Genomic DNA, 20,166 nt, shown 5'->3' with positions numbered 1-20,166 from the left:
CTCTCATGCCGCAATTACATGCCAACCAAGTCATCAGTTCATCAGATCATCCCAAGGCCTAAAAGCACTAACCCCCTCCTCAACCTATCCACCCTTTTGTCTTCACAATCTAGCATCCCCACCGCTACCACACTGCTGCTTCTTGATGATGATGATATGATTTTAAAAAGGCTCAGCAGGTTGACTGAAGCTGGGGTCCTTATACTGCAGCTGAAATGTATTTATTTATTTAATTATTATTACATTTATATCCCATCTTTCCTCCAAGTTGCTCAAGGTGGTGCACATAGTGTCCCCCACCCTTTCCATTTTATCGTTACACCAACCCTGTGAGATGGGTCAGGCTGAGAGACTGTGTCTGGCTCAAGGTCACCCAGTGGGCTTCATGGCTGGGTGGGGATTTGAACCTGGATCTTAGTCCAACACTAACTCACTGGTGTTGGGAGACAGGACTGTACATCTTCAGAATGTTGAGGGGGGATCCCAATTTGATTGGACCTTTGCATTAAGAAAAGAAAGCAACACCTCCCTGTCTGCAGGGAGCTTTTTATGGACAGGGATAGTTGGAGATGTGATTTTGCCACTCACCATTTTTTCAATTAACAGAGACTAAGATTACAATTAGTCGGGGGGTCATGAAATTTTTCTTACAAAGGGGGTCCCATACTCATAAAGGTTGGAAACCACTGCCCTATATCACCTCAGCCAGCATAATTCAAGTATATAGTTGAGTCCTAAATCTCTGTGAACTCTATTAACTTGGTTTAAATGTTTGTGATTAACAGTGCAATCAGATGCATGTTTGTTTAGAAGACTCACTGAGGTCAGTGGGAGTTACTTCCATGTAAGGATTGCTGCCTTCATAAACTAAGGCCAGTAGCTATGTAAATAGTGGCTATTTTGCATGCTGAATTTTGCAGCCAACATTTACATCAACTTTACATTACTGTGTGTTTACACCAGTCTTCTAATGTAACATTTATGTTCTTTTTGGGGGGTGAGAGGTTGCCCTTAGTGTAAGACTGATTTCTTTTTATTACTGCTGCTTAAGGATGATCTAAAAGTAATTACAATGATTGAGGCGTAATGCAATTCAAAATAATTACAGCCCACTGCATATAAAAGTAACAAAACTTTCTGTGCTGATTTATGGCTTCTCTTGGCTGTGCACAAATCTCAAACGATGCCTTTGGGAGCAACACTCCAAATAATGTTAGGTCATTTTTAAAAAGCACATTTGTGTAGTCTATCAGGGCTGAATAATTTTTCCCCTCTATAGTGAGAAATTGGTTGTTATCATAGATCACCGATACTGCTCAAAGCTCTTGTGAAAGATGAATTAATTTCACTAATGCTTTAATGCAAACCTTTCACGAAGAAGGCTGTATGGTGATAACCTTACTGCAGTCTCTCCTTTCTCAATGATGATTTATGTTGTCTTTTAGTAGATGAAACTGCCTGTATTCACAATCCGTCTGCTGGCTAAAGGAATCTTATTAACAGAAAAACTGGGGAGAGACTTAATATTGTGTAAGGTGAAAGATGCTGAACTCGTTTCTTGGAGCGTGGAGTTGCTATATTCTAAAATCTGGATAACACATTATTGAAGACAACAGACAATCCTGAACAGTTTTGATATATGATGCTTGTTCACAAAAAGGGTTTTTGTTTTCTGAGAGAGAGATTGTGCAAATATCTTATGGTGAGAATGGGTTGGAATGGCAAACTTAGTTGTCCCTCTGTCCAGCCCCATGATCAACTGAGCCCAAGCCCCTACCCAAGTTCAGGCTTGGCTTTTAATGGGTTTGATTCAGTACTAGACACACATCCCTTCTCAAAGCTCCCATTGCAATGGGGGAGAATGGTGTTGGAGAGGACTCAGCAGTGGAGGATCACTCTCTTAAGGCATTTGTTGCTACTAGAAAACCTGGAAACTGTAGCCTAAGCTAGGAGGAACTGGAAGCTACAATTCCCTGGCTTCCCTGGGAAGCAGCAATTGTGTACTTCTGAGAAATGAAATGATCCTGGACAAGTTTAAAACTATAGTTGCCAGGGTTTTTAGAAGCAATACAAGTTTTTATGCATGTTTCAGAGCCTCCATCTACTGTTGCCAGGAAATCTGGGAATATAAGGATAACATCTCTGTCAACTCTGGCTTCTTTGCCACTGTGTTCTCCCCACTCACCCACCCCACGGCCCCTGGCCTAGCAAGGTAAATTTGGAAAGAGGAGAATGAACACCTGTGATAGTAGAAGGGCAGAGTAGAGCAGTGGGCTGGAGCAGAGCACCCCTAGTCTTCTTCCCCATAAGACATTCATTCCTTTTTTTCAGGAATATAGGAAGTTGCCTTCTACTGAGTCAGACCAATGGTCCATCTGGTGCCATGTTGTTTACTCTGACTGGCAGTGGCTCTGTAGGGTTTCAGGCAGGAGACATTCTCAGCCCTCCCTGGAGATGCTGAGGATTGAACCAGGACTTTCTGCATGCAAAGCAGATGCTCTACCACCAAGCTGCAGTCCTTCCCCCCAAGGGCAAAATGCTCATAGATGTGTCTTTTGACCTAGCAAGGATTATGTCTTGTTGGTGAGAGTAGCAGAGTCACACTGACTTCCTATCTCCTTCTGGATCCAGCACAAACTCGCTGTGCATTTTTTCAAAGCCTTCTGTGGCCTTGTCCATCTTTATTTCTCCATTCTTATATCCTGTTGCACACCTGTCTGCCTTCTTTGCTTTGAGGTTTCTTTCTCTCTCAGAATCACTCTACCCTTTCTCCTTCGCCATCTGTTATGCCCAGAATGTCCTGCCAGAACACTTCTGTGATCCTTCCTTCCTTCCTTTCAAATCTACCTTTACTATGATACCTTTGGCTCAAGCCCTTTGTTCCCATACTGCACTGTAAGCAAGCTTAAGGATGTGTAGCTGAAATAAACTGAAATCCTGGGGATTTGAGCAGCAACAGTAATTGGATGTTTTGGTGTTCATCTTAAGCAGGATGAAGGTGGTTATGCGTGAACCCTTTTATGATATTGTATCCTGAATATGTTTTTAACATGCTTAGGTGATTTTTTTTGTTATTTTTTGTTACTGTGTTTTTACTTTGGTTGTAAATCATTTCAGGACTTTTTGTAGTAGGGAATGATTTATAAATGTAATAGACATGTTAACCATAATTACATATTATCTAGCAGTTTACCCCTGCTTCCTCTGTTGTGGCCCTGTGCTCTTGTAGTTTGAAAGCACTGTGCCCATTGATGGCACTATTTAAATAAAGTGCTTCAACTCCATACAGTGAACATGTAGCCCAAACATGCATATTCATGCAATTATGTAACAATTCAGCACACAAGTCCCTGTTAATGTGATTGGCCAAGGTGATGTGTCCCTACAGACCCTCTTGGATGTTTAAGATCAGAAGAAGAGGAATTCATGCTCGTTCCATGGCCCTTGGAAGTTCAGGGGTGTTGGGCCCAGGAGAGAACATTCTCTATGGCAGCCCTAAACTGTGGATTTCCCTCCCCACAGAGGTGCATCTAGAACCTTCATTGTACAGCTTTTGTCATATGCTGAAGGTGCACCTCTTTACCCTAGCCTTTTATACCTTATATATTTTAGGACTCACTCTATTCTTCTGATTGTAAATTGTTTTAGCTGATTTTAATCTTGTATTTTTATACTGTTGTAACCAGTCCCGGAACCTTATGATGAAGGGTGGGTAAGAAATGTAACAAACAATAATAATTAATGTGATAATTGTGACTGCTCCCTAATTATTTTTAAACCTGCCCTAATTAGGAACTAATTAGGAATTGAACCTTACTCTTTCAACAAGCCTTTTAAGTAGATACCTTTCCCAGTCTGCATCTGTATTGGAATTGTTTTTTTAAATACTTTTTTAAGTTTTGTTTTTAAGATGTTTTTAGTGCTTTATCATTTGTTTGCTGCCCTGGACTCTCATTGGGAGGAAGGGATATTAATTAATTAATTAATTAATTAATATCATTATTGTTATTATTATATTGTTTATTTACCAGTGTTCAGTCTCTCCCTCTTGCCTTCAATAAAGCAATAATATTTTAACATTTTTAACATCTGGAATTATGATCAACAGCTGAGTTCATATGCATCAGTAGAAAAGCCTGCATTGGTGGTGGTCTTTTTGAAGGAGGACCAGGAACAGAGGCCAATCAATCAATCTTTGAAATGTCCATTTTATTACTACAAATGTATGTGCAGAAGTGCATCTTGCTGATAATACTTCAGGAAGAAGAAGAAGCCTTTTGTCTTCAGCATGCTTGTGGAATGGGTTAACTGGGTTGTTTTGCTATATGGTCAATGTGTTTTTATTAGGTGGGATCTATAGAGTCCCATCCTCCTCTAGGATGCACATCTTAACATTTAACCTTAATGGGGTTTGAGAGTGTCGAAGCTGAGAGCAATGCCGTCAGGAGTCTAGACCAAGAGGCTAGATTCCTAGCAGGGTCACCCAAGTCGGAATGGTCAAAGCTGAGACACCAGACTAAGATGCATCCAAACTCAGAGGAAGGCAATGGTAAACCACCTCTGAATACCTCTTACCATGAAAACCCTATGAACAGAGTATCCACATAGATGCTATTGGAGGTCGCTGATTCATAGGGTCACCATAAGTCGTAATCGACTTGAAGGCACATAACAGTAGAGTCCCATCCATTGATGGAAGGTGGTTCTGCTCACAAATGCTTAATCTCCAGTTTCCACTGATTTCCCCCCATACACACTATCCTACAAAGGGCTCCTGACTCTCCAGAGTAGCTTTGTGGCGGAGAATTTAGCCCAAAGAATGAGGCAAGAAGCCCACACTGTGCAAGCAGAATTCAGCTTGCTCTTCTCCGGATTCATGCCTGAGTAACTATTTTTATATTTTTGCTGGGCTTTTTTTATATTTTGTTGTTTCTTTTACGCAAGTCTGAAGGACTGGGCAGAATGCAGTCTTTTAAACAAACAAACAAACAAACAAACGTCCTTAGTAGAATCCTGTTTCACTATCAGTGGAGTAAATTTGTGATCACCTTTCACAAACATAGAGAAGAATCCTTTTTCTATGCCAGCCCTACCATAGCTTGTCACAAATTGATTTGTTGGTGAAAAGGAGCATAGCTTGCTTTGATGAATGGGATGTCACACCATAGATGTCTTGGGTAGTTGAACCCTATGGAAAAAGAATGGCCTAGTTAGTTTCTATTTTCCCAGTATAGTTGCCACTTGATATTTTAGGATAATTTAGAAGGGAGGGCATTTCTTCATGATTGACAGCAGTTCAGGAAATATTTGAATGTGAGTGGCAATGTCATGATATATGCAAAGATATCGCAGTTTCTTTTGGAAGGATCACTACCATTATAATTTCCATGTTGATGTTAATATATATGTAAAAATATATGTAGGTTGGTTAAAATAGAGTATCAGTGCGCTGTTAGGCCCTCTTGTATATTTTGCTGCATTCATTTTCATTATATTGAGAGCACAGTCTACAAGACAGTGCTGTTCTGCTAATGCAGAGGAGATGAACTTGTGCCCTCCCAGTTATCATTAGACTATACCTCTCATCAACCACAGACAGCACGGCCAATAGTCAGGGATGATGGGAGTTGTGGTCCAAAGATATCCGGAGGGTCACAGGTTCATCATCCCTGTGATAACGTCCTTCATTTGAATAGGTCATCTACAGGCACAGCGCTTGGTAGGGGCTATCCAGCAACGCTTTGTCAGCATTAAGGACCATTTGGAAGCAAACAGATCATGCAGCCTGAGCTTATACTACGTTAATCAAAAGTCCTATTGAACTCTTTGTGACTCTCTCCCAACAAAATGTGTGTGTTTGCAGCATTAATCACAGTTAATTTAAGTCCTAATGATTTAAAAGAGACTTAGAGCAAAAAAACATGTTTACAAGGCATTCTCAAATTTAGGGTTTGCTCATAATGCTAATGCAAGGCTTGAGCGATAGGTATTTGCATGGGGGAATCAGTGGATACTTTAACTCTTCCACTACCACCACCCAGCTGTTTTAATTGATTCTTCCACCATCTGGGCTTTGAGACCAGGAATAAGCCTGACCTGGTAGTGCCGTGGGGGGGAGGGGGAGGAATTTGCAGGAGACAGTTGATAGCTGTTTAACCCTTCCTGCTTCCACTGATTCCGCCCTGCACACACAATCCCTCAATGGCTTTTAACTCATTCATATCCGAGCTGAAGTCTGAGACCAGAAATAAACCAGACCAGGAGGAGAAAAACCTTTAAGAGACTTTTCAGGGGACAGTTGGTGGCTGCTGAACCCTTTTTGCACCAGCTAATTTTCTTCTGTGAATGCCCCCTCTCCGCTAACTTTAACTCAGTATTTCCCCAACTGGGCTCTGTGTCCAGAAATAAACCTGACCCAGCTGAGGAGGAGAGCGCTGAGCTGGCTAGGCATTTCTAGGGGAGAATTTGCAGGTACGGGAATGGATCAGTACTCTCCTCCCACTTTGAAGTGCTACTCTGTAAATGCTTCCCATTGACATTACATAGGACAAAGCAGGTTTGGGGAATATATAAGCCCGCTTCTATGCATCGCTTCATGCAGCTGGAAGTGTGTGTGTGTGTGTGTGTGTGTGTTTGGAATTATTTTTATTGTGTTGTGTTAACATGAATGTTACATGGTCACCCTGGGATCCTTCAGGAGAAGGGATGAGATCAAAATAGACTCAATCATAGGTAATACTTGCATGAAGGGGCAACATGGCTAGAAAGAGGCTGCCAGCCACCCCTCTGGCCCTGCTTCTGATGGTATCTGGTTCCCCTTCCTGCCTCACCTGGCTGTCCATGCAGTAACATGGACTTCTGAGGTGGGGGGAAGCCTACATGCTTAAGGTTCCCCACCTCAGGTGCATGGATGACAAGGCTGGGGGAGGCACAAAGCCAGAGGCATAGCTCCACAACCCCTTTCCATCCACATTGCCCTTCACAGATCAGCATGAGGGAAGTGCTATACTTGCCAAAGTCATGTAGAGGCCTGCCCTTAACTATGACTAAAGTGCTGTAGTGAACCATGTGTTTAGTTTATTTATTTATTTTCATTACCCCCAATGAAAGTTTTTACAAATAAATTTCTACATAACTTATTAACAGACTGATTCTTTGTTTTGTATTTTCTTTATTTTAAGTATGTAAAATGTATTTTAAATACATTTCTATTGTATTTTGTTTTGCCTTTCAGTGTAAATGGTCCAGAAAAGGCTTCATACGAACAAGGTGGTGTATTACTGACTGGTATGTAATGTGGAAGTATTTCAAAGCAATACCTTTTATGTTGACTGATGCTCTATTATGCACTGAATTGCAAAACAGTTCTGTTGTTGTAGAGGTAATAAGTTATGCACCAGGTTTTGCATAATTTCGTGTCACTTGCAAAAATAAATGTTATACATTTCGCATTATGCATTTTATTCACAAGGAAATTGACTTTGCAAATGGCATGGTTTAAATATGTGATTTACAGTCTGTATAAAGTTCCTAGTAGAATCATGAAAGTTTTATTTCCTAGTAAGAGACAGGAATCTAAGTTGCTTCCCATTTTGGGGAATGTGATTTTGTACATAGGCAGAAAACACTTTAGATCCAATGTCTAATAAAATCAATGGATCTCACTGTGTGTGCTAGATATTAGAATAAACATTTATGGAAGTGGACTGCCTTCAAGTCGATCCCGACTTATGGTGACCCTATGAGTAGGGTTTTCATGGTAAGCAGTGTTCAGAGGTGGTTTACCATTTCCTTCCCCTGAGGCTGAGAGGCAGTGACTGGCCCAAGGTCACCCAGTGTGCATCATGGATGTGTGGGGATTCGAACCCTGGTCTCCCAGGTCGTAGTCCAACACCTTAACCACTACACCACACTGGCTCTCAAACATTTATAGATTTACAGTTTCCTTTCCTGCTTTATAATTTCATTTTTAACACCAATGTGTAGTCCAAGTTTGGATGTAATGGCAAACCGCAGTTAGTGCAAACTAAGTTTCAGAAACCAGGTTCAGGCCATGGTTTCAGATACTGATTTAATACCTGACAGTGACAGTGCTTGATGTTTGTAAGAATGTCATATTAAGGGCATGATCCAGCATCATGCCAGCGAATGTGATAGGATTCTCCTTCCTCCCCTCTTCCAATAGGGTGGGGGAACTACAGGAGTGAATGGAGGGAGCATATACAACGGATATCAGATGTGCAAGTGGAATGTGACAATTGGAGATGTCCTAAATGTTTAAATGGATATAAAAATAGAAAAGCTGATGGAGGTCTGTATATGACAGGGATGTCAGATTCCAATGAAAGCAGAAGAAGGAACAGAAATTGTCGATGTTTGCTTATTCATCCCATGTGCACAACAGAAATCAAGCCAGCAAATGTAGTTGGTATTGCTGCTGTTGTTCCTTTCAGTCCATAGATGATACACAATTGCATTTGCATTGCATTTCCTTTGCATTGAAATGAATAGAGTGGATAAAAAATATCAACGTATACATAAGTTACATAATTTTGCCACAGCAGATGGCAAGATAAATAACGTAGTTTTTGGCAGAAGATGAACTACAGTGGCACAAAAACAGTGCTGCATATGACGAATACAGGAAGGAAAACGATGCCTTCTTACATCTCTTATGACAGCTAGATCCAGGCTCATTTCAATTAATTTCATTACTTGAGTTTAAAAATAGAGTTTTCTAATCTGTGATTATTAAGATTGTTGTGCAGTAAGATCGAATCCTTTTCCTTCTTGTTATTTGCCCTTACTTTTATTCTGAGTCTGTGTTTTCTTCCTTTTGTCACAGTGCCTTTGACTTGGTAAACATTCACCTTTTCCATGATGCTTCCAATTTAGTTGCTTGGGAAACAAGCCCATCGGTTTATTCAGGAATAAGGCATAAGGCCCTTGGTTATGTACTTGACAGGTAGGTTGTAGATGCTCTTTTAGCTTCTTTTATTGCTCTGCATTCTGCACTATGTTCTGGATATGAAAATATCATTGTGACTTTAAAAAAAAAAAGGCCAATCTCCAAGTACCCAAAGCAGAGGTGTAAAAAATGAAATAGAAGCTTAAAACTACAAACCATGGAACGATGGGGTGGAGCCTCAGTATAGCCTTCCAGCAGCAGTGGCACTGCCACTTACCAGGAAGGGGAGAACTGAGACAGCTGCAAATTCAGGGCTGTATGGATTCACCAGCAGAGCCAATCTAATGCTACCACCAGTGTACCCATGCAGCCCTGACATCACCTCTTCCCCTCCCAGTAAGTGGTAGCAATGCTCCTTCCAGGAGGCTGTTGATGCAGCTTTGCCCCACTGGCATTAACAATCTTTTGGACGGGTATTTCATTTTTTTTCCTGAAAGCCAATGAACTGGTGGGCATGCGAGGTATTCTTTTGCTAGGAAAACTAGGCATAAACAGCATGTTTTTGTTGTTCCTGCAACTCACTTACTGATATAGGTTCTGTGGTAATCCCATTAAATACATAGGAAACACCCTAAGGTTGATGCTTATGAATTTCAGTCAGCATCCTCTAATATCTTAAAAACATTTTCAATATATTTTAACCTGTCTTCTATACACCCAGTACTTTGTGCTTTTTATTTTGTTACCATTGTCATGTTCTACTGTTCCCATTTTATTGGTATTTTATGGTTTTATTGCTGATGTGTTACTTTGTATTTTATTGCCAAGAGTTGAAGAGAATTCTTGTTGAAGAGTGGTCTACAGATGATGATGGTGAGAATGTGAGAAACTGAAGTTTAACTTTTAACTTGCTGATGGCCACCTAGGGGATCTGTGACTGAGCTCTGGCTACTAAATGTGTCATCTTTGCATAACTCAATGTATGTCATTAGTGCACATTTGGTTGTAGCTTGCCTTTGCACGTGTGTTCAAACTGTATCTGATAACCAGTTTAGCAAAATACAAGCATTTTAGAATAATCATATAGTGAAAGTTTCTTCTAGAAAACTTAATATTAAATGTAAATTCAGTGTTTTTCCACTGATTTTTACATCCACCTTTCTTTGCTTAAAATGGAGGAGGTTACTACTGAGAACAGATTTATATTTTGAAATATATATTTTTAAAAAGAATTTGGGATATGTCTTGGCTTGCTTGCTTGAGTTATCTAGTAGTAGTCTCCAGTGTATTGTCTTGGTTGGGGTGCCCCAGCCTCTCTGCTCCTCGCTGGCTAAAAAGTCTACTAATGGTCACTTTCCACCACCATCACCTCCCACACACCCAAATGCCAGAACCGGTGATTCAACAAGTGGTGGTGTTTTTAATTCTTAATGTAGGAGTGGTCTGATGTCAGTCTTTTCAACAATGGGTTCTCAATTTATAAAGCAAGAATACCCAGATTCTCTCAGCAGTTCAGGCATAACCAGATCTGTATTAAGTGATCCTGAGGACTCAACTGATACAAAATGCGGCGGCTCGACTACTTACGAATAGTCGCCGCCGAGATCACATCACACCAGTGTTGTTCGACCTACACTGGCTTCCAGTTGTTTTCCGAGCCCAATTCAAGGTGTTGGTATTGACCTTTAAATCCCTATACGGTTTCGGCCCAGTTTATCTCACGGAGCGCCTTCAACGCCACCAATTATGCCGCCCGACAAGATCGGCCACACAGGGCCTTCTCTCAATCCCGCCAACAAAAACAGCCAGATTGGCGGGTACAAGAGAGAGGGCATTCTCAGTGACGGCCCCCACTCTTTGGAACTCCCTCCCGCAAGATCTCCGGCATGCCTCTTCCCTAAATGTATTTTGGAAAGCCTTAAAGACCTGGCTTTTTCAGCAGGCCTTCGGGGTATCCGGGGAGGGTTAATCGATATAATTGTAATGCCTCCTACCCAGTTTTAATATTGTTGTTGTAGATCTATTGTTACTGTATTTTATTAATTGTATTTTAATAATTTTGTAAGTCGCCTAGAGTGGCCATTGGCCAGATAGGCGACGAAGAAATTAAATTTATTATTATTATTATTATCAACTCTTCCTGAAGAGTTTCAGCAACAATCTTTATTGCGTAGTCTACAGACCATTGCAAGCAACCCACATACAGAACAAGTACAGACACTTTAACAGATAAAAGTATAAACTTAGAACTGAGAAATGTAAAATAAAATAAAGACCCAGGCCTTAAGAGTTTAAGAAGTGCTTTTCAGGATGAGATTAAGTTCCACCTGGCCCAGGATTCTTTCATGAATCCTAGCAACCAGCAAGCAGTAGGTGGTCCACTGGAAATCGATGAGTGGCCCACTCTTAGACCATGATTGGCTCTCTGTCCACCCACTGTACTGTATGCTATATTATTGGACTGTTGCACTGACCAGCTAGACTTACTTAATGTGCGTTTGTTAATGTTATTTAAGGGGAAAGATTTTTTGTGGTGGTAGTGGTATTTATTTCTAACTCTCTTTCTTGTTGTGGTCTAAAGGACCTGACAGATCTGTAAAGGCACTTGTGAATTATTTAATATTTGCCCTAGATGTTTCCTTTTAGCTGTTTTAGAGACTTTTTAGACCCCCTCCTTGAATGTCTTGGCAAGAGTAAGGAACTAGTCTGGTTGCAATAGTGTTAACTGTGGGTCAAGGATGTCACAGTGGTATATCTTTGCAATGTGACAGTGCCAAAACCAGACCCAGCTCTCTTGCCTTTTCAGAAAAGAAAAACCTTCAATTTTAGGCGGCACTACCACTGTGGGGGTTTGCATTCACATCGATTGCTCATTTTGAGAAAGCAGCCAGCCGCAGATCCGGACCTCCATAGTGAAATGATGGGCTGCTCAGCACAAAAGAGGAGTTCTGTAAGAGCAGTGAATAATGGGAAACCCCTTTCATCAGCGCTGCTAACCTTTTGGCAGCCACCAGCAAACTCTATTCTGATCTGCTGATTGGGGAGGACAATACATTGAAACTCACTTTGAATGAATTCTACCACCAACAGTGCCCCCATTCAGAAGGTTTTGGGAACCATCTTGGACCATTGTCTGCCATCACTCCTTCAGACAGTAGGAAAGGGGAAAGTGAGAACATCTATAGGAAAGAAACTACTTCTTTTCTTGGCTTTTAATCTCCCTTTAAAGCTTCATAGATCTACATTTCCAGCTGAGCTACAGGAGCAATGGTGGTGCCAGATAAATACAGAAGAGAGAGGTTTCAAGCCAGGCCTTTAAATCCCCTTATCTGCATGCCCTAATAATGCAGATTTAGTGCTGTTAAAACCAGAGGCTGATGTCTTTTCCGCTAAAGCCTTTAAACTGCTAAAGAGCATTTAACAGCAATGCTGTTCAAGCTCCAGGAACAATGCTGAGAAGGAAAAGAGTTTAATGAGCTAAACCCTCACTGAATGAAACTGAAACATCTTTTCACAGTTGATTTAAGTCGCTGTGGGAGTAAGTGAAGCAATCCTGTCTTCTGGATGCATAGCGGCCAGTGTGAACACTAGTTAATTGCTACTATTTATGCAAGATTGAAGTGACTTGTGTAGATTGCATTCCATCTTAATTATTTAGAAAAAGAAACAAATGCAAATTGACTTTTTTTTAAAAAAAAAAAAGGCTGACTGAAAAGAGTTGCACCACTATAGCATTGTAAGTAGTCTAACATCCCCCAATATTAGAAACGGCTGAGAATGATGACGACAGAGAAAAGGATAATAAGTTGATAAAAAGTTGGCAAATTTGCCAAAGGAAAAACTGAGCAAGTATATAATGTGCTCTTAATAATTTTTAAAGCTTTTATAGAATTGTTTTATTAGCTGTTCAGTACTAATGAGGACTCATATCTTTTTTATAAGGAAAAAAAATAGCTTTACCAGCTTGAAAGCAATGTCAAAGCTTTATGGTAAGAATTACAATGAAACGCAGAAACTTCACATGGAAACAATTTCTGTAGCATCCTGTTCTTACGTTTTTTTACATAACAAACTATTTGCATATTTGGAAATATAATTTCCTGTTCAGTACTTTGCATAGTTACTGTGTATGCTTCTTAACAGTTTCCCTGAATCACAGAGAGTTTTGACTATTTTGAATCAGATCTGCATTCTAGCAAGGAGGGAAGGAACTCAACCAACACATTTTTTTTCCAAAGCAAGAACTGAAGGATTAGATGCTTTATGTACATTCAGAAAAAAGTAATCTTGCAACTAGGGGTGTTGAGAGAGTAACCAGAGCAGTTCTTGTTGTGCCAATCTCTGAAACATCCTGAAGTTACCCAAAGTGTGGGGGGTGTCCCCCCCCCTTGGCTTTCAAATGTGACAGTGCCCTTCTGTTTTAGAGAGAAAATGTAGCTTGGCCAAGTTGAACAGAAACATTTTTTTTAACATTACAACTGTGAAATCTTGGCATAAAGCCCCCTTTGTGACCTTCATTATTTTCTCACAAATATAGTCCATTGTCACATAGCTGAAGTTAATTTGATCAACATTGGGACATTTAACTTTTATGTCCAGTCAAAGGAGCTGTTTCATGCTCATTTTGAGTATTCAAAAGAAATGATTGCCAGAAAAATAATGTTACTATTAACAATTCAAAGCAATTAGTTTCCCAGGGTGAGGCGATGTGATGCACAGACTCCACACAGCAATTCTTTGTCATTTTATGGATGCTCATCAGTCAACTGTCACATCTTCTCAAAGACCCCTCCAATCTAAATGTTTCTCTTTGGGCTTTTCCCAGAACTAGCAGCTGAATGAGGTGAAGAAAAGCAACTTCGTTTCTAGGCACTAGGCAGTGTTAAAGATCTGGGTCATTTGAGCAATTGGAGTGTTTGTAAACATGTCTTTTTTCTTGTTATTTATATGAATAATTTTTTAAGGAATAGTAACATAAGCAAGCCTCTCTTGGTAGAGATTTTAAAATACAACCAGATACATTTTAGTTTCTAGGAAAAGACACTGGTAGTACATGTTTACTCAGATGTAGGTCCTGCTATGTTTGTTGGGGCTTACTCTATTCATTGGGGCTTACTTCTTAGCAAATGTGGATAGGGTTGTGGCCTGGATCTATAGATACCACTAGAATGTTTTTTTCCCAGCACATCAGATAAGATGATAACTTTTAAACAATGCATAGGGCCATCTCACTTAACTTTTGCCTTCTTATTTCTTACAAGGGAAATACATGGTGTAAAACAGGTATATTTATACCTTACCCCTCAAAATATAAACCTGCTGCCTAAGTACCTTGTTAAATTCAATTTTGTCATCAGTGCCTGACACTCCCTCTCGTGTTCATCTTTATAGGAGCCTGACACCACTGGTCAAAAAGTCATGAATATTTGTTATTCATATAACATAGGCACACACAATACAGTGCACACACTGGTCTTCTGCACTCTCATTGGCAGCAAATATTGCAGTGCATACAGAAACCAATCCTAGACCACAGCTGATCACAGTAGAATCATGTGATTAGCTCCCTGTACCCAGCAGAGCCAGTTTGTAATGCAGGGCAAAAAGAGAGAGATTCACTTGCAAGCGTTTTTATACACTCTAAAGGGGCTTGGTGGGCTGTCGCTTTAATCTGAAGATTTATGTTAAGACTTTCTTGTGATCAGAAAAATATCTGAAAGCTATTTCTTCTAAATAAAGTTCAATTCTTTCATTTCTAATTAAGTCCCCCCACCCAATGGCTTTATTTATTGTAAAAAGATCTAGATTTCTACAACAAGAGGGAACGTTTTTTAATTCCTGGAATATACTTTCACATTTCAAGTAGTCTGGTCCAGACATCAGGGGCCACAAACGACAATTTACCTCCAAATCAGAATTGGAAACCTAGTTCTAATGGCAACTTTCAATACTAGTGAGGGATGGGGACACCTTTTGTTTGCAGAAACTATGGTTTACCCAGTTCACACATAGCACTTCATGAGACTCAACCCAAAGACAAACTGGAACACATGATGAAAGGAAGAAGGAGGGAGTGCATCAGCTTGAGGTACCATTCTGAAGGCCAAGCCATGGTTTGTCCATGACACTTGAACCAAATCACTGTTGCTCTGATCCAATAGTGGCAGACAAAGGTAGGATTTCCTGCAGATACTTTTGATGAAACAGTGTTCTGCGTGCACAGATGGCCTTGGATGGATCTTAACTTTTGTAGCTAGTCAACCTAAGCATAACTGCTTTGCGAACCACCTTTCAAGAAGCCTGCTGGATCTCAGCATTGATAGGAAGTCTGTGTTGAATACAAATCTAATATGTGCAAACTCATCAGCACTGCACATTGTCAATGGAAGTGTACCTTCCCTTCTGTCTCTGTTATGTAGATGTGAATCTGGAGCCCTGTGCATGTTTTTCCAGTGACTTCACCAACTGTCTGAAACTTACTGCGCCAGGAGACTTGCCTAACCTATTCTTTCCACCATCCTATGGAGTTATGGCTTTTGAGAGGGCTCTTTCTATTACTTCTGGGAGAATTAGGAGATAGCAGTGACTGCATTTTGCTTTCAGGTTGTTTTGGAAACATAGTTATGAAACTGATAAAAATATTGTTGGTTGTTTTTACTACTTCTCATTATATGTATGGCTATCTCTCTGATTGATGTCTTTTTTATTTTTTCACTTGGGTGAAAATAGCGAGGTCAAGATTTATATGTTTGGTCTGAACTAGATATCTGGCTGTTTGCACTTTTACCCTGCTAACACAGTGCTCCTAGCAGATGAAGACATACTTTAACAGTCACACCAACTTGAGCAATGATGTGTTAGGGAATCTCTTCTATTTTCCCCAGACCCTCTATGAAAGTCCAGGTATCCAGACAAGCCTCAACCCCCCTGTGTGACTTTATCCCAGTCCACAGGGCTGGGTTAATCTCCTGAAACCTGTTACTATGTCACTCCTTCAGAGAGTTGTTGCCACCATAGATAAGTGTATCTAATTCCCTTCTAGCATAGCCAGTGACTAGGCGTGTGCGTATGTGTGTGTAAACAAACAATATTTATTAAAGTAACAGTTAATAAAATAAGCAAGTTCACTCTGTGTTCATTAAGCATGTGGTTTCAATACATTTCTTATGGTACACCATTTATGCTACTCAAGGTCATTTTAACTCTTAATATCCCTGCCTACTCTGCCCACTAAATATTCCTAATCTGCCTCCACTCCTTCTCAGTCTAATCCCAAAATGATAAACATGTTGAATTTACACTGACTAACTAACCAGCTCTAAAACCACAACCCCATTCACACTTCCCGATCATAACCCTATCCACCTGACAAACTGCAAACATTCAAATATTAAAACTCAACCCCCAGTCTCTCAGCCAATCACCAACCAGCACACTCCATCATTCTACTCACTAATTCCCCCTTCCCAACACTCACCACTTACCTTGCACATCCTAATACAAACGTCTTACTATAAACATTATAATACATATGGAATACAGACCTGGTGCCAACGGGGGGGCAGGTGGGGCAATGGCCGAAGACCCCAGTACTGAGAGGGGTTCTTGCTGCTGTGGCTGGGCAAGTGTAACTCCCGCTCCACGATCCATGCTAACTAGGCCTATTTAAGCCTCTGCCTTCAAGGGCCCACTGAGTCTGCTAACAGCCCTGACGGAACATTATAATACACAAGTATGGAACATCATATCTACTTCCCACAGGCACCAGATCTGTCCAGCTTGAAGTCACTGAAAGACAAGTAGTAACAAACTCTTGCAATATTTTGTGACTGACCTGTCTGGTATCACATAGAAAATGTCCTTGGTAAAATGTTCTTCCCCTCACCAATAGTGGGAACATGTTATATTTTCTTCCACTTATGTGGAATTCCTGGATCATTGAAGTGTTTAATCAGTCTGTACACTCAGTCTGATGCCACAATTAGCTGTGACTCTCTGCCATGTTCATACTTTTTTGTATTTAGGTTAGAAAACAAGTATAATGGTTCCATTTTACAATCTACATGAAAGTTTCATATCAATTCCTATACAGAAGACTCTTAGGAAATGTGAAGTACCAAGCAGTTAATCAAGGACGTGATTATCATTATATTGCTCATCTTGAATTTGGCATGAGTTGAGCTTAAATACACAAGTATGCTTCCTAAAGTTTTGAGTAGTAGCTAACTGGCCACAAAACCCAACATTTCCTGGCCTTGCCTGTCCAGTTATTTCCATTGGAGCAATTACTTTGGGCCCACAGGACAGAGTTAGCACAAAGTGTTATACCTTTAAGTCACAGGATCATTTTTATGAATGAACTGCTTCCCTACAAATCTGTGAACTGCATGCTTTTGATTTAAGGCCTTTGTGTGCTACAAGTAGGTGTGGAGATAGATTTTGTTTTGTCCACATTTTAAAGCGAACTGACCCAAATCACACTCCCCCTATACATGGATCAGAACACAGTTTTCTTCACATTTCACACTTCTCTGAATTTAACAATACAAAAGATGTGAAATAGATTGCTCTGTCCATTCCTAACAAAAAAACACTTAGTTGCAAGGAAACAGCGTGCACTTACAGCAGTCTTGCCCATCAAAACGGGAGTAGAGTTGTGTTTTATTGTAGCAGAATTGACAAGTGCTTATATCATTATACATATCTAACATTGCATTAGGTGAATGTCAGTGTCAGATAAGATCATGGTTTTGTCAATAGTAGGGAAATATCGTTCTGACTAAAGTGAGCCAGTTTTCGAGCTCTAAAAATTGATTTTTAGAGCTCTTCTTGTAATCCTTTTGCTGAATTACATATATATTATTGATGGTGTCTTCTTTGCCATCCTAATATCTGCTGACATGGTAATTAATTTAAAAATACGGCTTTTTTTTGTTCATGTGGCACTACATTGAAATTAAAAGTGAAGTAGCATATTAGTTAAATAGTCCTGGCAAATGCACTGAGTATTAAGATGATTACCTAAGCTTCTTGACAACACCTTTCATCTTGTTGCTTGCTGGTTGACCTTTTGAAATGTTTTTGTATTATTAATAGGTTTTAGCTATTCTATCAAAAAAGCAAGAGGCTCAAGAATATGATAAAGTTAAGCTTTTTAATGTCAATATTACAACATTTCAAGCATGTCAGTGAAAGCACTTACATTAGGCCTTTTTCAGTTACTCATAGATTGCCATCAATTATATTTTCCTTTAAGAAAGGGTTGTTTCTAGACTGTCTGCCTGGATATATTCTGTAGGTCATAGCCACAAGAAGAATTGTTCAAAAGGACAGTACAAGTTGTTGCAAGATTTTTCAAAGAACTAAAGAACATAAAAGAGCCCTAGTAGAAGAGACCAAAGGATTATCCAGTCCAGCATCCTGGTTTTTTTCCACAGTAGCAAACCAGATGCCTCTAGGAAGTCCATAACTGGGACATGAGGGCATTTGCTGTTGTTCCCAGCAACTGGTATTCAAAGATACGCTACCTCTGATCCTGGGGGTGGCATGTAGCCCTCATGAGTAGTAACTATTGAAAGCCTTATTCTCCATGAATTTGTCTAATACCCTTTTAAAGCCATCCCGCTTTAAAGTTGGTGGCCTTCATAACATCTTTCATAGTTTAACTATGTGAAGTACTTCTGTCCATCTAGGGACATAGAAATGTATCTTATACAGAGTCAGACCATGGGTCCTTATAGCTCAGCAGAATGGCAGCAGCTTTCCTGGGTTTGAGAGAGGAGCTTTTCCCAGCCCTACCTGGAGACATCAGGAATTGAAGCTGGGACCTTCCACATGCAATTCAGACACCTTCTCTGAGCTATGGCCCTTCCCCAGTTTCATTGGATGGACCCAGGTATAATAAGAGAGGAATAATTCTGGAGAGGCTTAGTTAAAAAAGAAAAAGCTCCAATTCACACCAGTGTGAACTTTTTTTACTTAGCCATGCCCAACAGATTAGGAAGAAAGGGATAAGCCTCCCCTTCCCGTGTGTTGCAATCCCAATAACAATCCCCCCTCTCCCTGCAGCTGTAATTAATTTAAGAAAAAGAAGAGACGTAGCCGTACACTGCGAATAAAGAGTAACATGCATTTTGATCCTAGTATCTCCTCACAGTGTGAAACAAAGAATATTCAGAAAGGACAGCATGGAAACCATTCACCTTTGTGAATCCACCATATGATAAGTGGAAGGAAAAACACCTGCTTAACTCTGCATTATATAATTAAACCACATGGAGGTGTGGTTTTTTTGCTTTGTTTTTAATTTTTACCAGCCAGGATTGAAAGAGCTGTTTCACATCACACAAGAGGCTTGCCTTAGCTCACTGGACTTTGTGATTTTTTTCTTCTTCTTTCAACAGGAAGCCTAAATGCAATTTCTCAGTTGTGTTTGCGTCCCTTCAGTTTCAAGAGGAATTTGCCATGGCTTTTTTGGGGGGGGGGTGAGGGTGCAGTCAGAGGTTGCTGTTTGAGTGGGTGAGCCTAAAGCCTCCTTGAGCTCACAGAATTAAGATAGGAAGCTGCCTTTTACTAATTCAGGCTATGTTTCCAACTAGTCTAGTATGGTCTACTTTAACTGGTAGCAGCACTCTTGAAGGCTCTTGGGGAGAGGATCACCTGCTTCCTCATTCTTTTTCCTGGGGATGCCAGGACTTGACCTTCCGCATGCAAAGCACACACTCTGCCACTCAGCTGTAGTCCCTCCCTATGATTCTTTACTTCCATACCACTGTTTATTACTACTTATCTGCCTTCCTTTATAGAGCAGTGCTATGGCATAACCTCTCCTTCACAGCTGTGCACTGGCAAATTCAAAAGTGCATGGTCCCTTCATGATAGTCACAGCCATACCCCTCCCATCTTTTTTGTCCTGCTGGGTTGAGAATGGGATCCTTGTTAATGTCTTCTTCTACAACAACAGACATCCCTAAGAGCCAATAAGCATGAAAGGGAAGAGTGTTAGCTACTCAGTAGTTGACTAACCTCATTTCATGCTCCTTGATTCATACAATTCTGGTGACACAGGGACCATGTTGGGACCCTGCTGTCAAAAAACAAAGGGGTCTGAGACACCCCCAAGTCCTCTGATGACTACACCCCTGCTCCTCCAATTTCTCAAAAGTTTTATTTCCCTGTGAAAGAGGCATCCCCTTTTCTCCCTCTTTCTAAAGGCACCTTGTTGGGTGTGGGTTGAGTTTATCTTACCATTGCAAGGT

The 20,166-nt window shown here is 40.4% G+C and overlaps 1 protein-coding gene across 6 annotated transcripts in view; it reads left to right on the top strand.

Moving 5' to 3' along the window:
- Positions 1-20,166, top strand: part of INPP5A (inositol polyphosphate-5-phosphatase A) — a 390,659-nt gene that overhangs the window by 218,537 nt on the left and 151,956 nt on the right. For all 6 annotated transcript variants that reach the window (XM_061635624.1, XM_061635629.1, XM_061635628.1 and 3 more), the window contains 2 exons: positions 7,235-7,287; positions 8,846-8,965. In XM_061635624.1, the coding sequence (XP_061491608.1) occupies positions 7,235-7,287; positions 8,846-8,965 (173 nt within the window). The remainder of the gene's footprint in view (positions 1-7,234; positions 7,288-8,845; positions 8,966-20,166) is intronic.

The sequence above is a fragment of the Rhineura floridana genome, chromosome 7, assembly GCF_030035675.1.
Source record: "Rhineura floridana isolate rRhiFlo1 chromosome 7, rRhiFlo1.hap2, whole genome shotgun sequence".
Taxonomy (NCBI): Eukaryota; Metazoa; Chordata; class Lepidosauria; order Squamata; family Rhineuridae; genus Rhineura; species Rhineura floridana.
This window is presented reverse-complemented; position numbering and strand designations above follow the sequence as displayed.